General features: G+C 40.9%; 1 protein-coding gene across 1 annotated transcript in view; it reads left to right on the plus strand.

Moving 5' to 3' along the window:
* Window positions 1-438: 438 nt before the first annotated feature.
* The window catches only part of pde2a (phosphodiesterase 2A), a 176,835-nt gene continuing 153,039 nt past the window's right edge, over window positions 439-24,234 (plus strand). Inside the window, exon 1 of the mRNA XM_085479404.1 lies at window positions 439-796. Within this exon, the coding sequence (XP_085335530.1) occupies window positions 738-796 (59 nt within the window). The 5' untranslated portion in view covers window positions 439-737. The remainder of the gene's footprint in view (window positions 797-24,234) is intronic.

The raw sequence follows: 24,234 nt of genomic DNA on the forward strand, positions 1-24,234 counted from the left end.
GTGCTCCCGTCAAGCTCCGCATCGCTCCTTCCGTGAGTGTACTGGAAGGGCCATATATGGCAGAAAAAGATCTGGACCTTGAGACCTGTCCCCTGTCACACACAGACACACGAGTGTTTTCCAATAAAACCGTGAGGTCTTCTGTTTGAGAAGTGCAGAGAAAACATTTCCAAGTGTGTCCGGAGGAGCCCGTACTCTACGAAGGACGATTTGGAGGATGAGCGCGCGCAGTGGGGACACGCCGTGAAAAGTTAAATATTCACAACAATGCAACTTTCATTTTCACGGATAAATCGCCCGGCGCTCGCGGAGGGAGCGGGCATTGCCTAAAAGGAAGGACTGTTTTTCAGCGCACGCGGACGAGTGACGTGCCTCAGCCACACGCGTCTTTCTCGTGGACGCTTCCATGTGTTAGCTCTCTCTCTCTCTCTCTCCTCTCTCTCTCTGCTCAGCTGTTATATCCCAGCTCGCCACAGCTCAAATATCAGTTACCGGGTCCCGACCAATCCCCGCGCGCTGTCAGAGCTCGAAAGAGGAGGCAGCAGCGGACAGCGGAATCGCAGAGAGGCGTACCGCACTGGGGGGTGAGGAGAGAGAAGCACACACCCAGCCGTCCACCCATCCGTCGGTCCGTCCTCCTTTACCCCTCCCGGCCTAAGAGACTCGCGCACGGGCTGATCCCTGCTTCCAGCTGCAGCTGTTCGGGCAAACCGGAGAGGCGCGAGGCAGGATGCGCGATGGGACAAGCGTGCGGACACGCGCTCCTCTGCCGTAGCCAGCCGCCGTCCTCTGAGATGTAAGTGCGAGTGTTTCTGATAAGTGTTTGCATCTCGAAGCTGCCTGCCACTCTTCCGCTGTGGAAACACATGGCGTCTAGCAGCGAGCCAAATACTGAGTGGTGTGTGTGTAGTAGTAGCAGCAGTGTGAGTGCGACCTGCAGGGTGTCAATCTCCGCACTGACAGCGGCGGTAATAGACCCCACGTGAACCATGCATGCAGCTGTCAGTGCAAACCCGCACACAAAATCACCGTCACGTCACCAAAATGTTCTCTGACTGCTCCCGCAGGGAATTTGGTGACCTTATCGCCCCTTTGTATCTTCCAGGAAATCATGACATTACACTGATGGGCTACTCTTCCTCTAATATTCCTACAGGGAGAAATACACCGCCAGCCGTGATATGCCTCCTAACTGGATTCTCTCCATGAAAACTATGATATTAAAAACATATTTTAAGGGCAGACTAGATCTAGAATTAATGATAGTCTTGCCCTGTCTTTCTAATAAGGTACCCTTCGTAAATGGTTTATAAGCTGTTGCTAACAGCTTTATTAATGTTTTAGAAGTAATTTAGCCAGGTTTTAAGATGAACTAAAATAAGTGCAACTGTGGGTCGACAAGTTGGGGAAAAACTGAGTGACTGGAGCCAACCTTTGACCTGGAAAAAGGCTCTCTGGCAACTGCATAGATATCTGTTTCTGACTTTTTCTGCATGCCTTTATGTCTTGCTGACATGTTAAGCCTACTCAAAAGAAAGAATGAACACGCACACACACACACACACACACACACACACACACACACACACACACACACACACACACACACACACACACACACACACATCTGATGCGGTTTATAACTCATCTATAAAGCTATTATCTGCCACTTTGAAATCCATTATAGAGAATGCCTTATAAGGGAAATTATGTTTGAAATCCCCCGACATTTTTGAGATAAATTCTTCTGTTGTACAGATTTTTGTCTGCTGAAACCCTGAAATACATCATCACAGAGCTTAAACCGGGGCTCTTTTTCAGAGTTAATGTTCATTCCCGTTCCCGAGGCTGTTTTTTTTACTTTCTAAAAAAGATAGATGTTTTTTTTTTCTTTCACAGGAAGGCAACGATGAGCCCTGGATCAAAGGAGGCTGACATGATCATTATAATAATTGGCTGCTCTATTTGATCCAATGTAGCAGCCCAGTATCGCATCCTAGTTTTGTTTGGCATACAGTGTTTGTCGTGTCAGAGGGCTGTTTATAAAACGCTGTATTAATCATTGCTTCAGCTGGATGTGTTGCTGTGCTGGAGTTCATTGTGTTGTGTGCTGTAGCTGTTTGCCCTCTGTCTGTTTGACGTGAGTCTTCACGCTGACACCTGCCTGAACACTGATGAACTTTTAAATGTCAGGGCTCAATGATTATCTAAATGTTAGTTAATAAAGCAGCGCGGTCCTCACGTAGAACCAGCTCTCTGCCGTCTGAAATTAAAGTTTACTGTGTAAGCTCACAAAGCCTGCTCTCAAATTAAAGTGGCACTGCATGAGCAAACCGATCAGATAGCAAGGACTTCTCCCCAAGGAAGGCATCCGTAGCACACTGTGTGTTTTATAAAACTCCCCACCCCCTCGCCTCCTTTGTAACTGAATAAGATCATTTGTGGATAATAACCCAGTGATGTCATTTTACAATGACTGCACATATATTAGTAAAATCTCCCTCATAGTAATTTCAGCTCTGTCTGAAAGTTGGAAAAAAAATCCTCTAATGGCTTTTATTCCCTCCTTCATTATTGGTTTAAACTCAATAAAGGAAATCACTGGAGGATAATGACTTTCATTCACCTCACCGCAGAGAAGACTAAGCTTCTTACTTTGAGCGTTTGTTGGCCATTCCTGGAAAAAAAAAAGATTATAGCCAGAAGTTTGTGGGAATAATGAATGTGCCACATGGATGTCAGTGATCTCTGATATACAATTAGATTCAGTAGCTGGTCTCACCTGCTTCCCTCACGCTCGAGCAGGTTTGACAGCGCACACCGGTGATCTGAGGGGGTCATTAAGTGTGGCACTTTGACAAACTACAGAAAAGCAGATGTCATGCCTGCACCCGTTGGGATGTGAGCCTCCTGCGACTGCGTGCTGAGATCAAATGCAGCGCTTTTGGCTGAAAATTCTGAGAGAGACATCTGCAGGCTTTTGCATTTTTGTCATTGTGATGGGTTTTCAGAGGTATGGATTCCTGGATCGTTGCTTTGAGAGGCAGTTATTCATCATCTGACACAGTGACAGCGCTCTACAGTATCAGATGCACGCTGCCACCGAATCGTTCGCCGCTCTGTGTTTAATGTTTGTGCCATGCGCCGTTACGTTACTTGAAGTGTTTTGCGGGTTCTAAACATCCTTTTAGGAAGCCACCTTCGCATTCAGTGCACTTTGCTTATTCGCTGTTATCATTTTAACAGCTGACACACATCGCCCCTGTGTGTGTGTATCTGTGCGTCAGCTGGTGTGCACGTGAATGGTATCCAGCCTGAAAAATAGTGCAGTTTGTTGGAGTGACGCCAGGCAGTCAGATTCCCCCAGCCTCCCGCTGAACACACACACTCACAGCGAAATGCACAGAAGTACACAGCAGAGGCAGACTTGTAACCCGACTCCTGATGAGTGAGCATGTGTGTGTGTGTGTGTTGGAGAGAGGGAGACAGGGAGAGGGAGAAAGGATGCTGATGTTGCACTGTGTTATCATCAGTAATGGGCTCATCAATACTAAAATATTCAGAGAGAGAGAGACAGAGAAAAGAGACAGAGCGGGAACAGGCAGATAAAGTGAAGGCAAAGAGAAAGTGGCACAAACCTTTGTGTGCACTGTTTGCTTGCTTTTGCACATGTTTGTGTGGTTTTGTGTAGCTACTAAATATGTGCGCTTCAGCAAAAAACATACAAACAAACATTTGGCTTAAAAACTCTCTATTCTGACTTTTATCCATATTTTGATTCCCTCACCCGTCTCCAGGATTTCATGCAGCAGCATTTATCCAAAAAGTACAATGTAGTCTGTGCATGAGCTGCTGATATACATTTTTATTCGCTTAACAAATGAAACCATTACCTGTGCTGCACAAAAATAATGTTATGTCCTTTAGCTAGGGTGTAAATTTAATGAGTTAAGTTTGCTTGAAATATTAAAGTGAATGAATAATTGGTTGCTCTCATTATCTGCATGAAAAAGCCTACAGTATTACGAGGGAGCTGTTAAAGCTTCGGTGCAGCGTTGAATTATGAGAGGTCAAAGGTTAGAAAGAAAGAAGAATCATGAGCAGATTGCAGGGAGTGTGTAGCACATTGCAGTTCCTACATTCATCATCACATTATTGCATATCACAGAGTTGCAATCCAAACGATTATGTGATTACTTGAATTGCATAAGTTCTTTAATTATCTGCGTTATGAGTGAACAGAGAAACATCATAACAGGGGTTTTGCATATGTGATGTCACAGTAATATCCTCGACAGTGTAACCACTTTCAAATGAAGAGATGTGCACATTATTTATAATTTATTGCACCAAAGGAAACTGCGCAACAGCCGTAAAAAACTGGCATATCTATAGTTGCTAACACCACCTCACTTCTCCTGTCACCTCTAAAGGCAATCAGATCCTCAGATCCAGAGATGTTTAAACCGAGTAAGCACAGACCCCAGACACGCAGCCGAATTTTGAATCCCAACAAAAAATAGAAGCAGAGACGACCCATTTCCAATCACTGTCAGCACAACCTTTTCTGTGACGTGCCGCTAAGGCTGCTTCTGTGCTGATACAGAATTTGTTAGGATTTGTGCTTATACAATGTGGCCGTATGCAAGGCTTAACAGCGTAGTATTTACTGCCAGCCATATGACGCTGTGTTACAGAGAAAGGCAGGAAAAAAATGTGTAATTAGTTGCTTTCCACAGGAAATACAAGAACCCCAATACTGGCTAAAAATCATTGTCTCATCATCATGAGTGGCAGGTTTTTCATAAATGTTAAGTTACATAATCTTGCATCTGCATATTTGTATAATTAACTTTGTGATTTGGGGTTTGGATCTTCAGTAAATTCAATAACTGCTAAAGTGTTTTGTTCCTAATTGCAGAGACATGTGTCAGCTTTGCACCTCTGGCCATAACAAACTCAGGCATCAAACTAGATCAACATAAACTTAATTAAAGAAGAGTTTAAACACATAAGCCCATACTGTAAGGAAACCTGTCTTAATATTGTCAAGGGGATACTCTCTGACTTGAGATTATCATTGAAATATATATCACGGGAAGCACTGCTCTCATATCTTCCCAACCCTGGTTCACTTACTGCACTTCTCTAATGATGTCGAGTTTACTGAACGTAAACTGAACCGGTTCCATTCACATTTATACACGATTTCCTCCTGTAAACACAGCTGGTTTTCATTATTAAAGCCTTTAATTTGCTAAATAGACAGAGTAAGAATTCTCTGCTCTGTGCAGCTTTCTGTTTAAAATGAGTTCCCTGCTTTGAATAAAACTGAAATGACTTTTGTAAACTGGCACAAAACAATCATAAAGACTGTAGTGCAGTTATTATCCATCTGTTCATCCACTCATTTTCTGTATGCATGGAGATGAACCCTGTCCTAACCCACATTAGATAAGAGGCTTCAAACACCTTGTTTTATCACAGATTTACACATATACAGTGGCTTGCAGAAGTATTTGGCCCCCTTGAACTTTCCCACATTTTGTCACATTACAGCCACAAACATGAATCAGTTTTATTGGAGTTCCACGTGAAAGACCAACACAAAGTGGAACACGTGAGAAGTGGAACGAAAATCATACATGATTCCAAACATTTTTTACAAATAAATAACTGAAAAGTGGGGTGTGCGTAATTAGCCCTAGAGATAAATAATAACTAATGATAATATCCTTTGTCAAAAAGGAAAGTTGTAAGCCTAACATTGAAAGTAGAGAGGGTGTCTGTCTCCAAATCCAAACTGGGAGCAGGTTTCAGAATGATTTTGAATTCAGTTCTGGATTTAACAAGGAGCCACTGAAGAAGAGTTTCACAGAAGCACGTCTATATGCCTCTGTGAAAGGGAATTTGAGCTACTTCATTATTCTGAATGGATTCAACTCAATGCCCTCAATAATCACAATAACAAGGCATGTATTTTAATTTGTGTGTGTATTTAAGCTTGAAAGAATGAGATGGGATGCATTAATTTAGTTACAAGCCATTCAACATTAATGTTAAACAGCGTAATCTGTGTAATTAGATGTCATACAACTGTCACTGTAACAGAGAGGAAGTCTATTTCATGTCAGCCAATAGAAAACCCTGCACTCCCTCACTGCCTTCACTAAGTTTTATATAAACTGATAGACCGCAAAATCGCCATTTATCGTAAAAATGGATCTGTGAATATGATTAACCAAGCGGAGCTGCTAAATGAGCCGATGTTTGTTTAGTCCTGCTAACATTTTGCAGTCAACTGAGATCAATTTATCTCAGTTTATGTTTATGTTTATTTAAAAGGGACAATGGATATTAATTAATACGAGCACTTAAATTCATCGAGTAAATATGCTAGGTTTAGCCACACAGATTCATTTTCATCTGTAGTCCTTGGCAGGTTGATGGCATATTCAATAAGTCAACAAAAACAAACATTCAGAGGCATGTGAGCATGAGTAAAATACATAAATAAACACATAATCATATACCTTTTTAAAAATCGAAGACCAAAATCACTTATAAAAACACATTAGAATCAAGGACCGTTTGAATCAGCATCCTGCAAAAGTTTCGCAGACTTTTCATGTAAATAAAGAGTGTTGCAGACATTTGAACATCATGTAGTTTAGTTAGAGTAGAGAAATAACCGTCAACTTTGCACACGCTAGTTGCATACAGAGTCATTTTGATTAGGTTTTAGGGAGTGGGCACGTAGCTGAAAGCTGAAAGTGAAAGAAAGTCATGATTTTCACTACAGTTTTGTAGCACAAAGCAGTGTGAATTAGCAATATCTTAAAAGATATGACACCCCTCTATAATTTTATTATGACTTTGCATTCATTATTATATGGACAAAGGTGGTTGAGGGTCCATTCCATGGTACGTATGAGTTTGTAGAACATTATTTATCTAGAACTTTTCTTGGTTTGTGTGTCATCATTGTTTTTTTTTCTATTGTGGGGTCTGCACTGGAATAGAAAACCTTTCCATCTGGTCTCTTATGGTGACTGTTTCTTACACCTTATTAGGAGGAGTTATTTTAAAGGTGGAGGGTAGAATTTCAGCTGGGCTATGGTGTCATTTTTCATGCCGATTAAAGCAAAAGCAGGTTGACTTTAGAGGAGGGTTTTCTGTAGGTGCATTTTGTGCCAGTTATGGAAAGAATACAGACAGGAAATGAATATAAGTCAATACAATATCATCAAGTGTGTGGTGTGTATTTGTGTGTGTGTGAGCCTGGAGGTGTCACAGGAAAATGACGCTGACAGCCCCCATGGTTCCCAGCTTTGGCTCCAGCAGCTCCTGTCAGCCTCCTTATCTCTATGTACTGTTGCCACAGACAGGTGTGTGTGTGTAGGTGTCTACGACAGCGAGTGTGTTTACAACTCTGTGTGTATACAAGTTAGAAGTGTGTGTGTGTGTGTGTGTGTGTGTGTGTGTGTATGAATGGTTACAGCTGTCTCACTGTCAGTAATCAAATGGACAACCACAACTGTGTGCATGAGTGTTTTTGTCAGCGGGTACAATCGTGGTGTGTTTGTGTGTATTTGTCCTCCCCAAGGAGATCAAGGCGGGAGGTGAGGCAGCTGTGTTTGTGGCACAGAGGTTTGGTTTAATTAGAAAACGCTATCATGTCTCCTCCGTCGTCGTGGCAAGAAGCTAAAGGAGTATTGGCAGATGGCTTTAACACTTGCAGTTTTTGTTTCAGACTTTGTGTTCCCGTGCAACACTTCAGTGCCTGAATGCACTGAGATTACTTTAGGGTATTTGAGTTTAAAGCGTAACTTATAGCCCTGCAAATGTGTCTGTCAGGTTTCTGTTCAGACAGAGAGGAGAGGAGTTTTCAACCACTACAAACGTGCTCCTGTGCAAAATCCCAACCCCGCTTTGGTGAATGTGGATGACCTATGCATGCGCATAACCAGAATAAGGACGGGAGTGACCGTAAAGTTCACAAGGAATGGGAGAGGCACAAGAAAGAACTAGTCTGAAGGCCACATGACGTTTGTAGGTCTGTAGCGATTGACTCTTTGGAAAGTTGTTGACCTCTGTGCTCTATGTGCCTCACGATTCATCGACCCTGCGCTGGGATTTTATGTGGCCACAACTTCATGGCGGAGTGCTGCCATTCCCAATCTCTTCCACTTTGTTATAATACAGTTGACTGTAGAATATTTAGTAGCGAGGAAATTTCAACAATGGACTTGTTGCAGAGGTGGCGTCCTATCATGGAATCACACTGGAATTCAAAGAGCTGCTGAGAGCAAGCCATTCTTTCATAAATGTTTGTAGAACTAGTTTGCATGTCTTGGTGCTTGATTTGATGCACTTTTGGCCATGGAAGTGATTGGAACAGCTGAATTCAGGGATTTTGATGGATGGTGAATAGAGCAGGGCGATATGACCAAAAATATTTATCACGGTATACATTTTAAAATTTGCGTTAACGATATAACTGACGATATAATTGACACTAGACAAATTACTTTACGACTCCACAACTTTATTAGTGCAAAAAACCCCATCAATGTATTTGCACTTAAACAAGCAGCTGTTTTTTAATGTACATTAAAGTTATATAAATCAAAGGATTGATTTTAAGTGTGCTGTATTTTCCAAACAACACGTAATAACGACGGCCTGCTAGCATGCGCTACCAAAAATAGTGCTTTGTTGTATATCTGACGGACGCAAGCTAAACCAGTTCCACACCACTGAAGTTGCAGCATTTTAACAAACCAATTCTGGTTCATCCGTTTCATTCAACGATCCACTTTCACCCTTCTCATTCTCCATCGCCGCCATGTGCGTATGTAAACATAGGCACTGCGCATGCGCGTTTTACCCATATTCTATCGCGATATTTTATTTTCCTATCATTGCCCAAAATTACACCGGTATTACCGTGAACGGTATGAAATAGCCCAGCCCTAATGGTGAATCCTTTTGGCAATGTAGTGTATTTCTGACACTGTCCCTATCAGACAGCAGATGTTCTCTGCAGGTCTCGGGACAGAGAACTGTAAACATCTACATGCTTGCTTTTGTTTTCGCTGTCACCACATCTTGACTTTTGGACAAACATGTTAGGTCGTACTCTCTGCTGTCATCAACACAACTAATTAATAGCTTATGATAAAAACATGGTCAATCGTCTAGAAGACTTCCATAGATATGGGGAATTAATTCCAAGGGGAGCTAAAGCTTTTCTGGGTTGGTTGTGCAATTCCACTGCCTGAGGCAAACAGGCCCACAAACCAGTCAGCAACCCTCTGGCAACCTCCAGTTGCTCAAAAAAACCCTCTGCATTCCCTGGTTGCATAACTGGTTGCTGGAGGTTCCTGTCGTTGCCAAGTGAAATCAGTGGCTGCACCAAAAAACTCATTGTGGTTGCCTTTACATGTGACTACTGCTTGGCAAGTAGTTAGCAAATGTTTGGAGACAAGCCAGCATCTTTCATGCAAGGATTGGTTTTGTGCAGCATCATATAACTCTTTGCAACAGCAACCACTTGATGTGATTAAGGAATACACATCGGCGTCAGTGAGCGGTCTCCTGGCCTGTGTGACTGGGCCTTTCATCTCTCGTATTAACAGCCAAGTTTTTTAGGGTCTGTCTGTGATCACTTTTAAAGAATGCAGATACACTTAAAAAAGAAAAATCATAATCAGATGATAGCAAATATTTTTGACATGCGATTTCTCATTTGGTTTCCAACAGACTGTTTACCTGCATGCAACCTAGTCGAATTCATGACTCGTCGACAGGAATACTGTAGTGGACTGTAAACTAAATCCAGAAGGTTTCTTGCCCTTGCATTACAGATGCTGCATGTTGCAGATATCGTTCATAGAGATCAGTGGTGGCTGACACTTTATCTTGGTTCATCTTTTAGCTTGTCACTCTTTTGTAGTTTGAGGAAGTACAGGTTTGCTCTTTGAAGGTGTTGTTACTAGGGTTGCCAACTCCCTGAAAAATAAATAAGGGACACCTCGTGGCCAGGGCCGGGCGACCCAGTTGTCTTCACCCTTCCCAGTGTGGTGAATTTTCTAGCTCTTTTTTGTGTGTGAAATTATTTTTTTTAACCCTTTGACTTGAATTTGATTTAAGTAGATGTGTATTCTTTGTGATATGAACACATGTGAAACAAATGATCATTTAGCCATTTATTTTTAGCTCAAAATGACAACATTAACACATAAAACAGGTCTCTTTCTTAAACAGAAGCCTGTCATGCTTAACTTTTGAGAATATAAGTAAATCTTTCTTTAAAAGAACTCTGTCCTGCTTAACTTAAAATAATAGAAAACAATAGAAAGAAAAATATTCTTGTAACAGTGCACATTTAGTGCATTTAGTACAATTGGCTTCAGTTGAGGTATTATTTCAGCTTTTCTAATGCTAATCAGCTGCTCCCGTTTGAAAACCCGCTTGTTCCCATGATTACGCATCTTAACTCATCATCATTATTCATCTATGTATTACTTTTATGTATTAGTCATCTATTTGTTGTAATCATCTATCCTTGCAGTTGTTTATTACACAAAATAAATTATATTATCACACTTCTGGCCACATAGCGCTGATATTCACTGCACATGCCCATATTAACTTTTTCCAGCCAGGTGTTTTCCTTTTCTCATTCTTCCCTTTCTCTGAGGGGAACAAACATTGCTGCTCTAATGCTGGGCTCACACTGTGCGGTTTTAGGCCCATTTTGAGCCGATTTTTGAGTGATCGGACCGATTTTGGCCTTCATCGTGCGTCGTGTAGTATACGTGGGGTAACGAGAAGTGATTAACACCTCACGACCAGCTCCCGATCATCAATCGCTCGTGAGCCGCTCACACTGCTCGCGCGCAAACACGTAAACACCGTGAAAAAGACGTTGCAGCACGGCTGTGCAGCGTGTGATCTGGACACAAGCGATGGAGGCACAACTTGTAGAACTTTGGAAAGCTCATCCGAGCCTTTTCGATGTGGCCTCACAAAATTATCACGACCACAACAACCGTGAAAATAGTTGGATCTACATCGCTGCTAAATCACAGCTGCCTGATCATGTTTTTCATTAGCAATTTAGCAAAGTTGATGGTGGTGGTGTGTCTGTGTGAGTGAGAGACAGAGAGAGCGAGCGACAGATTTTCTGTTATAACCTTCATTTTATGGAGGCACAGTGTGAGCACTCAGGTCGCATCAGAGCATCGGGCGGTATAGTGTGAGACCTGCATCGTGACCTACCAACTTCTAACCCCTGCGAGTCAATCGTGCAGTTTGAGCAGGAGCTGAATAACGCGACTGAAAAAATCGCACAGTGTCTGCCCAGCTTTAGGTGTACTGTCGTCCGAGACTTGCACCGCAGTGACGGCATTTGTTTCCCTGTTGGCCATGCTTCTTGTTGTGGTCATCTGTTGTCTTCCGGTATTTTCTCCGCAAGCGACCTTTCCTCGACCAATGAGATGAGCGGTAATCTGAATTGTCATACTCGAATTGTCATAAGTGTGCTGTCAGCTCATTGGTCACAAAGCAGGAGAGGGGCTGGGAATTATGCTTTCCAACAAAGCGTTAATTCCATAAACATTTATAGACTACTTTTGATTCTCACTGTATTACGGGACAAAGTGCGTCCCTTATTAGCTCAATACGGGACGTGTACTTTTGTTTCTAAATACGGGACGATTCCGTATTTTAAGGGACGGTTGGCAACCCTAGTTGTTACAATAAAAGGACTTTGTCACACGTCACCGTCATGCACTAGAGTTTGTTCATGGGCCTCCCTTAAATGTTTTGGACTCCCAAACATGGTATTAGTAAGAATCGTCTCCTGTGGAATCAAAGTGACTATTCAAAGCTGCTGCTGAAAATAAGTAGGAGGTTTAAATTTACACAACATGACCAAAGTAAATAATATATGAATCTTAAACCAGCGGACACAAAAAACATTTCACACAGCTCAAAAATTCAGAAGTTCACAGAGTAGCCAGGAGACATCAGCCCTCCCACATTCTGGTGTTCCTCCTTGTGCAGGTAAAACAGCACCGTGGTTAATCTTGTCACAGCATTTTGGTGAACTGATTTGATTTGCTCGTTGTTTGCTGTATGCTTCATCACTTTACTTGCTGTTGGAAGCGTTATTATCGTTGCTAAAGCTTTATTGCTGATATTCATCCTGATGTAAATCCACACTTGTTTCTGTTGCGTCTGCTGACTTAGAAAACGTTTTAGAAGTTGGTTTAATGTTGCTCTTTAACATATTCCCCTGTTGGTAGTGTTTTCTTTATGATACACACTGTATCGGTGCAGTGTGTTGAAGTCGGATGGATGCTGATGTCATGTTGTTACCGTGCCTATCGGTGTTGTTGTGTCGTGCTGAGTCTAGAGTGGCATGTGTTACTGTGCCGCTTTCTCTGACTGCTTTTCTTATTGATCAGCTGCACATAGTCTTTGCTGCACAGATACACACCTGGAGAAACACACTAAAGATGAACGCACACGGTACTTTGTATCCTGCAATAATTTGTAATGAAACCTGGCAAGAGTTCACACACATTTCAGCCGGAGTCGTGCTGCTATTTTATGGCGATTGTCCAGTGGAAACATGGTGATTATTCTCATGAACTCTTAACTGTTAACTGTCTTACTCTTACTGCAGTGTATATAGTAGCGCACGGTTATTTGTCACGATTGTTCGCTGATTTTAGTGCATCGTTACGTAAACATAACACTGCAGTTTTTAAAAGCAAAGTATAAAATATTTCATTGCAAAGTACTCGGTAGCTGTGAAGTCCCTCTTTAGTTCTCCTGTGATGTTCAGTGCAGGTTTTGTCACTTTGGAACAATAATTGCATGTGGGGATGACATTTTGTCCAGTATGTTCACCATTTTTCTGAAACTGCTGTTAGTCTCTCAGGGTTTAGTGCACACAAGGGTTGTGATGATATTAGAATTCCAAACTCGAATCCAATACCCAGGAAAATACTCAGTGCCATTTTTGATATCATGGGGGGAAAATGATAAAATCAAGAGGAATAGTTGTTTTTAATCAGGATTAGAACAGTACTAGTCTGTGAAAATGTGTTTAGCCAGAGCCCCATTTATTTCCTGATATTTGGTGATTTTTTAAGTCTAGGTGATGACAATTTTTTTTTAAAATCTTGAACTTTAAGAATTTTTAAATATTTGTGTTTGCCCTTTAAATTAACACGACCCATTAGAGCATTACAGATGGGCAGGACTAACCTAATTCCTACATTAAGGTTAGTGTTTTATTGTTTGTCATAGCTGCTAGCCAGTATCTTCAAGATAACATGCGGCTAAGGTTGCTATCAGATAAAGATACCTTTGGCTGCTCCTGTATTTCCACATGGGCTGCCAGAGCAGATGGGCCACCATATTTGATTTGATTTGACGCTTCCTGGCATGACCCTCCCAATTATCTGAGCTTGGGGACTGACACTAGCTTGTGATTCCCTGAGGCTAGGTTTGTGGTTATCAGCTTATTCCTAAGTGTTAACTGTGCCAATCAGTTTAACATTTACTGTTCAAACATCAGAATTGTTGACCTCCTTACTGACCTCCTAAGTTCCTCCTAAGGTGTTGTAAATGTCAAATACTTCTAATTAGAGGCTGTGTGAACTCGAGTGTCCACTGGAGGACTGACGGCATCAATACTGTTGCAAACGAGTGTCTAATCTAATAATAATTTTTAGTATTGATTAGTATCGCAGATTATTTTGTGGACTCGTATCAGCGTTGGATATTTACTGGTTATGTCAAATTCATTTTCATTATTTCTCTTTTTCAGCATCTGTCTCGCCATCTTTCAACCCTTATCATGCCACCTGCCATACAGAGACAAAGACAGGGAGACAGGTGTGTCAGAGAGAAGAAGGGGCTGCTCAGATGGCTTGATAGACGAACGGCAGGTGTTTCATCCAAAGGGTAGCCCAGGTTGCTTGGCAACTAATGGTGTCACAGGTTACCCCACATATAGGGGTATTATATTCAGCATTGATGTCCTAGATGTGGTGTTTTCCTCCTTTGATCTGTCTTGCACGACGCGAATGCGTTTGTTCATTAGAACGTGGCTGTTACTGAGTCCGTGTGCGTCTCATCAAAGGCTCCGTGACAAGTGTGTGACAGATGTGGCAAAGCTGCACAGCAATTTTCTGGAGGTTTTTTATTTCTTCTCTCTTTTTAATTCATTCATTTCTTTTATTTTCAGGCCGCAGCTACACCGATAGCTAACGGTTTAGTTGTCAGACAGATTGAACCATACGGCTGTTATACTTGGGACAGATCAAATGTTTCCCTCACGCTGTTTTTAAAAATCTGGATACTCTTTGTAAGGGCACAATCTTTGATCCAAATGGAAACAAAAAGATCAGACCACATACATTATCAAAGACAGACATGACACTCGAGTAACTCCTGAATTGAAATGTATGGGGCAGTTCTAGCTCGACAGAGATTCTAAAACCTTGTTTTTGAGCAAAGCCAGCAGAATGTTTTTAGTCTATTTTATCAGGCATGAGCAATGATTCTGTTGAACTTTATGGTAATCTAGGTAACGTCCAAATAAAAGCCCAGAGGCACTGCATGAAGGTTCTGGGTTCAGACTGTGGCCTCTCTGTGTGGAGTTTGCACGTTCTCCTTGTGGCTGCGTGGGTTTGCTCCCACAGTCCAAAGACATGCTTGTTAGCTTAATTTGTGACGCTAATTTGGCTGTAGGTGTGGTTGTGAGAGTGAATGGTTGTCTTTGTCTTAGTGATGGACTGGAGACTTGCCCAGAGTGTACCCTGCATTTCACCCAAAATCAGCTGGGACAGTTTCCAGCTGGACGGCCTTAATGGTTTCTTTTTAATTCTTACAGTAGGTAGTCCAACTAAAAGCATTTGATTATGCATATACTGTACTTCTTCTGCTACTGCTTCTACTAGTAATCATTTTTTGACTTTTTGAGCACTTTTCCAGACATAATAAAGTGATTTACAGCTGTGTTGGATCCCTCAGTAGTGTCACTGTACGCCTTCTATAAAACAAAGTGCCAAAAATGAAAAGGAAAGTCAGCCAAGACAATGGCATTAAAAAAAAAAAAGTTCAAAGAGAATAAAAAAGCTTAAACTTGAGACAATAAACAAGCTGTTAAATATGAAAGACTCAAAAAAGATCATAAAAATTCTGTCGCATTAAAATATGCTTTGAGGAGGGATTTTAAAGAGAAGACAGACTAAGATCCTCCAGCTGGGATATCCACAGTGTGATTACTTAAGCTGTGTAAGGCTTTCAGTGTGAGCAATGAGCTTTCCAGCCACTGTAGTCAAACTAGTGTGGCATTAGTTTGCAGTCAGCTGTGTTTCAGTGCAAGCTGAGGGAGGGAGGTGGAGTTTGTCTTTTTGATTAGGATGAAAACATGATGATTTTCACTCATCAGAATCAAAAGTTTGGCAGAAGTTTGGCTGTTTTAGTGATTTGATTGATGAAGGAGAGATGAAAGTCGACCTATGAAGAACTTGGTTGATTTTAAAGTAGTTTTGAGTGTTGAGTCTGTTGAAAAATGGCTAAAAGGCAGCATGGAGATAACAGCATATAAGGTCAGTATTGATCCCTCAAGTAAAAAAGTGTATAAAGAAAATTGTGGTGCACATGCTGAATGAACCCCTTTTAGCAGAATAATGCATAACGCAACCACTAAAACATAAATCAAAAGAAATGAAACAGCGAGAAGGATTATATAAATAGATAAGACCAAAGATGATTCTGATTTAACTGAGAGATAAAAATCCCATTTTTCAGGTAAAAAGGAAAAACTTTCTAGTGTTGATAAGCTGCAGACAGAGCTGGGATTATGCAATGAGTGTCACACAACATCAGGAGACTAAGGACATCGGGGTGTCCTCTTAGAGAAAATCGCAGGTTTTAAAAACACGGGAAGGACATTATGTAAACTCTTAGCCGGCTATGTATATCACGCTGTCGCTAAGTGCTCTTAAAGTTCAGAGGCCACATAAAGACTGAAATAAATGCTAAGTGTTTACATTGCAAGCTTTTAAAGAGAAGTGTAAATCAAGTGGCGTTCTTTGAGCTGTGGCACAGATCCGATGCATTTATGTTGGATAAATGCATAAATGAACAATGTAGCACAAATAATTCATTTTACAAGGGAACGCTAAACATAAAAAACAAAACAAAGTGTTAGCAACCTTTTGGATAAAGTATGGTTCATTTTAATAAACATGAACTGAACAAAGCAGCCCAAACTCTTTACAGTTTGTGAAATAGTCATAAAAACAATCTTTTTTTTTGGTATTCATTTCCACAACTTGTTGCACTTTTTGTTTTTCAGTGATCGTGAGTTTGTAAGTAACATGTTTCAATACGAAATCTGTTTCTTGTCAGAAACACATATTTGTTTCGAAAAAGCCGGAGGCATCACCACGGCAACCAAGAAAACAAACCTTTAAAGGATGTAGCAACTGTATTTCAACCGAAACCTGATCTTACACTAGACTGTGAAACTCTGTGTTGTGTATGACTTGAATTTGGATTTCTGGTATGATAGCCAATAAACTCCCCTCCATCCACCAAATATGGACTTTTTCTAAGCATTCTCAAATGATAGTATATTGACGTTGTGTGCATGGGCATGAGTCAGTACATGTGGGATCGAAGTGGATGTTAAAAAATAGAGAAAACAAAATAATGTCGAAAAAATAAATACAAATTCATATCCAGCAACTTGTATCAATAGGTGGAGATGGATGCAACACATGACAAGTCTTGGCAGGGTGTCTTTCAAAGAGTATTTGACCAATACAGAGCGCTCCACGTTTGTATACATTTTATTAAGGATGAGTTTAATCCAGATGGGCCTGCTACGAGAATAAAATCCTGAATCTTTCTATGCTCGGAAAGTGACATTGTTTGTTGGACCGTTTAGTAAACATGTGAATCTAACACACTAATCATAAACTGCTTCCAGACAAAGGTCGTCCTTGACCTCTGCTTGTTGCTTGTTTTCTAGTAGGAAGACAATCTGCCCTGGGCAAAAACATGGTTAAAGAAGAGATTACACACATACGCGCAGGGTAATGCACTCTTTATTTTAATATTAATTAGAAGTGTGTGTGTGTTTAGACATCTTTGTGAGGACAGAAAATTGGCATGCTACTATACTTATGGGGACAAAATGCCCGTCCCCACGAGTTTGAAAGCATTTTTGAGGCTCAAAATGTGTTTTTTGTGTCAGGATTACAATTAGGTTATGGTTTGGTTTAGGCTGAGGGTTAGGATTAGGATTAGGCAATCATTTTTGATGGTTACAGTTAGGGTAAGCAGCTAGGGAAAGCATTATGTCAATGAGATGTCCTCACCAAGATATGACAACGAGCGTGTGTGTGTGTGTGTGTGTGTGTGTGTGTGTGTGTGTGTGTGTGTGTGTGTGTGTGAGAGAGAGAGAGAGAGAGAGAGAGTTTGGCAGGCTTGTGATTATATTCCTTTGCATTCAGACAGTGTTTACTTAGTCTGATTGGCTGTTAAAGCAGCAGCATTACGATATGCTTGTTACATGCTAAGGAGACAGCGCATACACAATTTCCATATTTGAATCTCTCATAACCTCTTATACCTCAAGACACATACGTTCCTCGGTTTGTGTAGTCTTGTCAGTTTAAGTGTTTGCGTGTTTATTGTGTGATTTCCTGTAGTTCTAAATACTTCTGTCAGCATGTCTTTTCCCATTTTCTTCTTTCTGTCATCAATGACCCCAACTGGTTACCTTTCAGACTTGTCCCACATCATGCCTCTAGCCAGCACACACAAACAGACAGACAAACACGCACTTTGTAAACACACTCGCAAACAAGCACACAAAGACATAGATAGTCATAATTGCCCAGAGGCTCCATTTTCTGTCTCTCTCATTCTATCTCCTGTTTCCGCCTTGTATCTTTTTTTTCTCTTTGCTTCTTAACAATTTCTTTTTCATGTCAACTCAAGCAAAAAATGAACAATTTTTGCTGCCAATAGGGGGTCTTAAAGGGAACCGCGTTCACTCTTTGTGCTTATATTTATGCATGTAAACATACAGTGCTTTACAGACAGCCTGAACACATTAAAAACCATTTTATGCAAGAAGTGTGCAGTTCAGCAGGGCAGTGGTTAGAACTGTTGCACCAAGGTTTGAGTCCATCATCTGGCTGGAGTCTTTCTGGGATAGAAGTGTTCATTTTGTTGTTATCTTTTAGCGTTGGTGTGATTTTAGAGTGTTAAGACCAGCGCTGTTACATGTTTCCCAACGTGTCCCAGTGTGCATCGGTGTGAACTCTGCTCTCAGGAGAAGGAGGGAGACTTTAAGTCTTTGATTGGCTCATTGTCCCTTTTTTAAAAGTTTTCTCTGGGCAGTTTCCTCATGGTGGAGTGGCTTGCTGTGAATGGGAGGGCACGCTTGCTTTCATGGCTTTTGTCTTTCTTTCCTTGTCTCTTAGAAACTGCCTTTGCTGTAATTTGTTTATGTCTGTTTTCTCTGTGCTTGGTCCCTAACTAGGCTCTGTGAGAAGCTACTTTGATGCCATCAACAATCTGAGGTCAGCAATGAGGAGGTGGATGTTTCTGATTTTTGTTGATCGTGTTTGTGCTTGTTGACTTCATGTTTCCCACCACAGAGAAATTGTGAAGACACGCTTGCTTGTTCCCACTGAAATTCTGACTGTCAGACAGGGTTGATTTTACAGGCTGGAGTTTGCAAGAGACTTTCATTTCAACAAACTCTCATTCGTCCAGCTGTTGACTTTGGAAATTGGATTTTCCAGTTTGTGCATATCAAACTTTTCTTTTTTGTTATTTCAAGGGCAATCCAATCAGACAGCATCGCTCATTACATCTGATTTGTGAAACACTTGAGCTTACACATTTTTATCAATTGAGAATTGCTCCAAGACCTACTGGGCAGTTTATTTAAAAGAAAATCACCATAATTGCCGTCGCAATTGCCCTTCAAAAATGAAGTTAAAACCATTTCTTGTGCATAAATAGCTTCATTGTGTGCCCCTGTTTTATCTTGATCCTATATTTGAGATGGCGCAATGATTCCTTATCGGTTGCGGTTGTACCCTGTAAATGGGTACGAGGTTTAGAGTCACACAGGTCCTCATATCTGTCTAATTCAACATAACTATCTTTCAAATTAATCAGCTGGCTGAATAGAAAACACACTTGAGGAAGAAAGAATAAGGATGGTGGGAGCAGATTATAGTGCAACATCTCTTTTATCTTTGACCCGACTGTTGTTTTAACAAAACAGTACATAACATCATAGCTGTCTGGTTTACTGTCATCCTGTTTCTCATTTCACCTCTGCTATGCCTTTGTTCTGAATTTCAGTGCTTGTCAGGAGGATTTACGCATCATTTTTTAGCCTCTGTTATGACAGGAAAGCTGGGAGAGGGGGAAAAGGAGGAAGGCAAGCAGCAAATGGCCTGGGGGGGAATTTGAACCCATGTCTTATATGATATATGGGCTGCTGTTCAACCTAAACCACCAGTTTAGCTCACTGGGTTGAGGTTTGTTTTTTCTTGGCATCTTCTTATTTTGGCAAATACTTACTAGATACTATTGAAGTGCAGACTTTCACTTTTAATTAAAGAGGTTCAACAACATGGACAGGTTAGGATGAATGAAGCAGACATTCATCCTTTGGGCAATGACATTGGCTCAAGAGTTGGGAGTTCACCTTGTAATCGGAAGGTTGCCGGTTCGAGCTCCGGTTCGATGCATAGGCGTCTACGGCTGCTAAAGGAACCAGATCACCAGATTGATGATGTGGCTGCTGATAGAAGTAGCAGGATGAAATGTGAAGTGCACATACTCTCTGCTCAGATTCAATCAAATGCCGCAAAACCCACAGGACACCGCTTAACGGTTCAAATGAATAATGACCCAAAGCAAACTGCAAAAGCAACCTAAGAGTTTCTCAAGGCAAAGAAACTGGATATGAGAGTATAACAGAGCATGCTTTTCAGTTACTGTAGACAAAACTCAATGTCCTTACATTTTAAGTAATGCTAGTTTGTTCAATTATTTTTGAGATTACATGTTTGTCCAACAGAGTGTGGTCCTAGCAGCTGTATTTCTCTGTTTTTGTCTACAGTGGTTTGGGAATGTGATTTGATTGAGAAATACTGGGATTACTTTGAAAGAAACCAATTAGATTAAACCTTCACTACAATTACATGTATAGTTTTCTGCTGGCAGAAGATACATAGGTGACAGCTGATGCAAAGCTTTGCTAAATGCATCATATGGGGGGCTGAGCAGCTCCTTTAGTCAGAGACTGAAACACCCTCGCTGCAGGAAGGAGCGCTTTCGCAGATCATTCATCCCAACAGCAGTTAGACTCTATAACTCCTCAATCACGATGTCATAAGTCACTGGACACTGAACATCCACGGTCACCACTTCATGCATAATGGACCTTCCATGTGTATGGACATGTGCAAGTATGTATGTATGTATATGTATACATATGTATGTTTAGTATGTACATGTGTGTGTGTACATGTCTATAAATAGGAATAGTAGTGGTACAATAGCTATATCAAGCTACATAGTTTATGTCTTCCATATTTCCAACCATATCCATAATCACATACTGTGTATGCTACCATTGTATATAGTGCATTATCTTACTTTTTTTCATTGATTGTACTTATTTGTATTTTTGTATTTCCTTCTGATATCTGTACCTGAGCTGAGGTGACGCAAAAATTTCCCCGTTGTGGGATCAATAAAGTCTTATCTTATCTTATCTTATCTTATCTTATCTTATCTTATCTTATCTTATATAAATTTCCACTGCTCTTATTTCACACCCGTACATACATCCATTTGCATAAGATATTCCTTTTCTAAGCCTAACTTTAACTTGACTCTAAAACACATCTTAACGTTGGTGAAGCCCTTTGGTGTACGTCTCAAAGTGCCTCCTCATTCCCAAGATTTAAATCTCAAATTTGTCTTCACAAACACAGACGTACAAGTGCACACAGACACGCACACTCACAAGCTAGACCATGTGAGAATAGACTACCTCATATGCTTTTTCCTGCTGGTCTGCCCATTTCTGATACATAATGCATTACAACTGAGACCAAAAAGCCCCCCCACTCGTTTTCTCTCTTTCCCGTCCTCCCTCTCACACTTACTCCTCTTGCTTCATCTCATCTCATGTTTTCACATCCCTTCTTCATCTCCTACCACTCCCAGCACCAATATTGTGTCTCCCTCCTCCATCCTGACTGTCTCCATCTTTCCATTTCCATCTTGTTATGTGTTACTGTTGTTTTGTGCTGTTAGGATTCAATTTATTCACAGATGTACACTGGCTGGCCTTTCCCAAAATGGAAGGACAGATGGTGGGCAAAAGGACTCTAATAAGAAATGTGAGAAAGCAGATATAAAAAATAAGGAACATAAGGTGACAGTTATTTCAGATGAGGTGTGGATCTGTGTGCAGAAAGCAATCACACCTATTAATAATTGCTGTTATCCTAGTATACCAAAACTCAAAGGAACAGTGGAAGTTACATTTTTCTTCAATTCTCAGGACTTGGAAAGTGCAATATATGAAACATGGGAGTTCAGGGGATTGTATGTTCTGGTTTTACTCTGTTGAGATTTATAACAGGGGACAATCTTGTCAAAAATGTACAAGATGCCTTCTGTGATATTATTGTTTACGGCTGCTTAGTCTTATGGATATTTGATGTTCACTCTGCAGAAGACTGTGCATGTAGTTTAAGAGTTCATCTTCATGATGCTCAGGTATGTCCAGAATTATAAAGAACCTTATGCATCCATTTCTGCTCAAAAGTCATAGATGTAACTGTCAATCATTCAAAACCAGTTTCCCCTTACAATGCATGTACATGTTATGTGCTCTTTTGATTTATAAAATAAAATACAAAACCTTTTTCTCCTAAAATTAATCTTCTTCTGTCATTATAATAATTGATAAAGACTTTTACCACACTGGTTTAAACAATTTGCAACTAGCTTCTCATTTCAGTGTCAAAAAAATATTAATTGGTACAAAAACCTAATTTTGGCAAATCAGTTTAAGGTGTTCTGTGAGTTACATGCAGTGGAGTTTGCACCTTTTCTCTCTTGGTTCTCTCCAGGTAACCCTGTGTTAGACTATTAACCTTTGTGTATGTGTCTTCAGAGCTTCAGAAGCACTGCAAGAAATGTGCCTGAGCAATTGAGAAAAACCTGTGGTGTCTATAATTTAGCTGGGCTCCTTAACCAAACTTAGCAATTAGTCTTGTGTCCTCTGGAACAGGTTTTCATGGCTTCAGTAGGACCTCTGCCTATTTGGCCGCATTTCTATCCTTCCTACAGTTGTCATCACAGTGCTTCACTGTTAGGACTGTATTTGCAGGGAATGAGCAGTGCCTGGTTACATACTGCACTCTTCTAGTTCTGCTAGAAGACTTCAAGTTTTCGCATACTTTCGTAGTGGCTTATCCGCAGCTTGGCAAACTCTGAGCTGGCTGTCACATCTTTGACTCAGTGAGCCAATTTTTTTTCGGTTACAGTAATGTGGTCTCGGTGACCTCCTTTGTGTTCACCCCAGCAGTCCAGAAGCAAGTCACAAGTTTTTTTCACTTGGCTGTAAGTGATTTTCAGTGGCAGCTGGAAGCTACAAGCTGACACCGGACACTTCTTCAGTGCTGCAATGATGTAGTGAAGCCACAGTTATCATATGCTTTTATAAGGCTTGAACACAAGCCCAGCAAGTTGTCAATAATGTACACTCAGTGGTCACTTTATTAGGTATATCTGTAGCACAAATCTCTAATCAGCCAATCACATGGCAGCAAATGAACCATGCATGCATTCAGGCTTGCAGACTTGGTCAAGACGATAAATTTCAAAGCGAGGATCCGAATAAAGAAGAAACTTGGTCATTGGAGCTGGTTTGAGTATTTAAGAAGCTGTTGGTATGTTGGGATTTACCAACACAACCATCTGTAGGGTTTTACAGAAAATGGCCTGAAAAAGAGAACATATGCAGTGAGCAGCAGTTCTCTGGGTGAAAATGCCTTGTTGATATCAGAGGTCGGAAAAGAATGGGCAGACTGCTTCAAGCTGAAAGGAAAACATCAGTAGCTCAAATATCCACTCATTACAACCAAGGTATGGTTGCACGGATCATGCCTTGCATCAGTGGTTGAAGCTGATGGTGGTGATGTAATCATGTGGGAGATATTTTATTGACACACTAAGTATCAACTGATCATCATTTAAACACCACAGCCTGAGTGTTGTTGCTGACCATGTCCATCTCTTCATGACCACAGCTGCTCTTGAACCCTTGAAGGTTCTTATCTATACCGAATACTTTGATGTTATCATATTGCCTGCCAGCCACTTACCAATGGGCTAAAATGACTTATTTGTAGCATTTGTGCACCTTATTAAAGCATATGATTTAATTCAGTTTAACAACAAAAGCATATCATTTATACAAACCAAACTTAAATCATGCATAGTATAATGTTGCCTAGTAACCACCTAATCGTGGACTAAAATCACAGCCCAAAAAATAGTGTAGTGTGGGTATGTATTTAAGATTTATAATATCGTTCTTAATTAGAACAACAAACTGTAAATGAATCAGTGTGTATTTGCAGTGTATTTGCTTCGACTCGTGGGTGACTCAGTTTTACTAGTCATAGCAAGGTGCTCGCTAAATCTACAATGATGGTGCAACTGTCCACTGGCACTAGATCTGAGATGTCTCGACAGACATTCTTATGGTCATCAGGTAGCAGTATTTTGTGTGGTCACCGTATATTGTGTCCTAACAGTTGCACTTATGCAGTGGATGTCATGTGGTGCAGGGTGATGTGTGTGGCAGGCGATAGAGACGTTAGAAGGCCATTACAGTAGGCTCTATTGTCCAATAACCCCGAGTTTATCCAGTGAACCGCCAAACCGTTTCCTGTCAAAGTGTGCATACGAATGCGTGTCTGTGTGTGTCTTTATGTGTGTGTGTAAGCGATAGCCGTGTTGATCTTGTGAAGCCAGCTGCTAGGTGTGTCTCCCATTAGCTTTCCATCAGGAAGGATACACAGACCCATTAGAGAAGAGAAGGGAGAAACCTAATTGACCGACAACAGGACATCAGAG

Source organism: Copadichromis virginalis, linkage group LG14 (assembly GCF_057382275.1).
Source record: "Copadichromis virginalis isolate Kocher_CV1m ecotype Utaka linkage group LG14, C_Virginalis_male_GT1.1, whole genome shotgun sequence".
NCBI lineage: Eukaryota > Metazoa > Chordata > Actinopteri > Cichliformes > Cichlidae > Copadichromis > Copadichromis virginalis.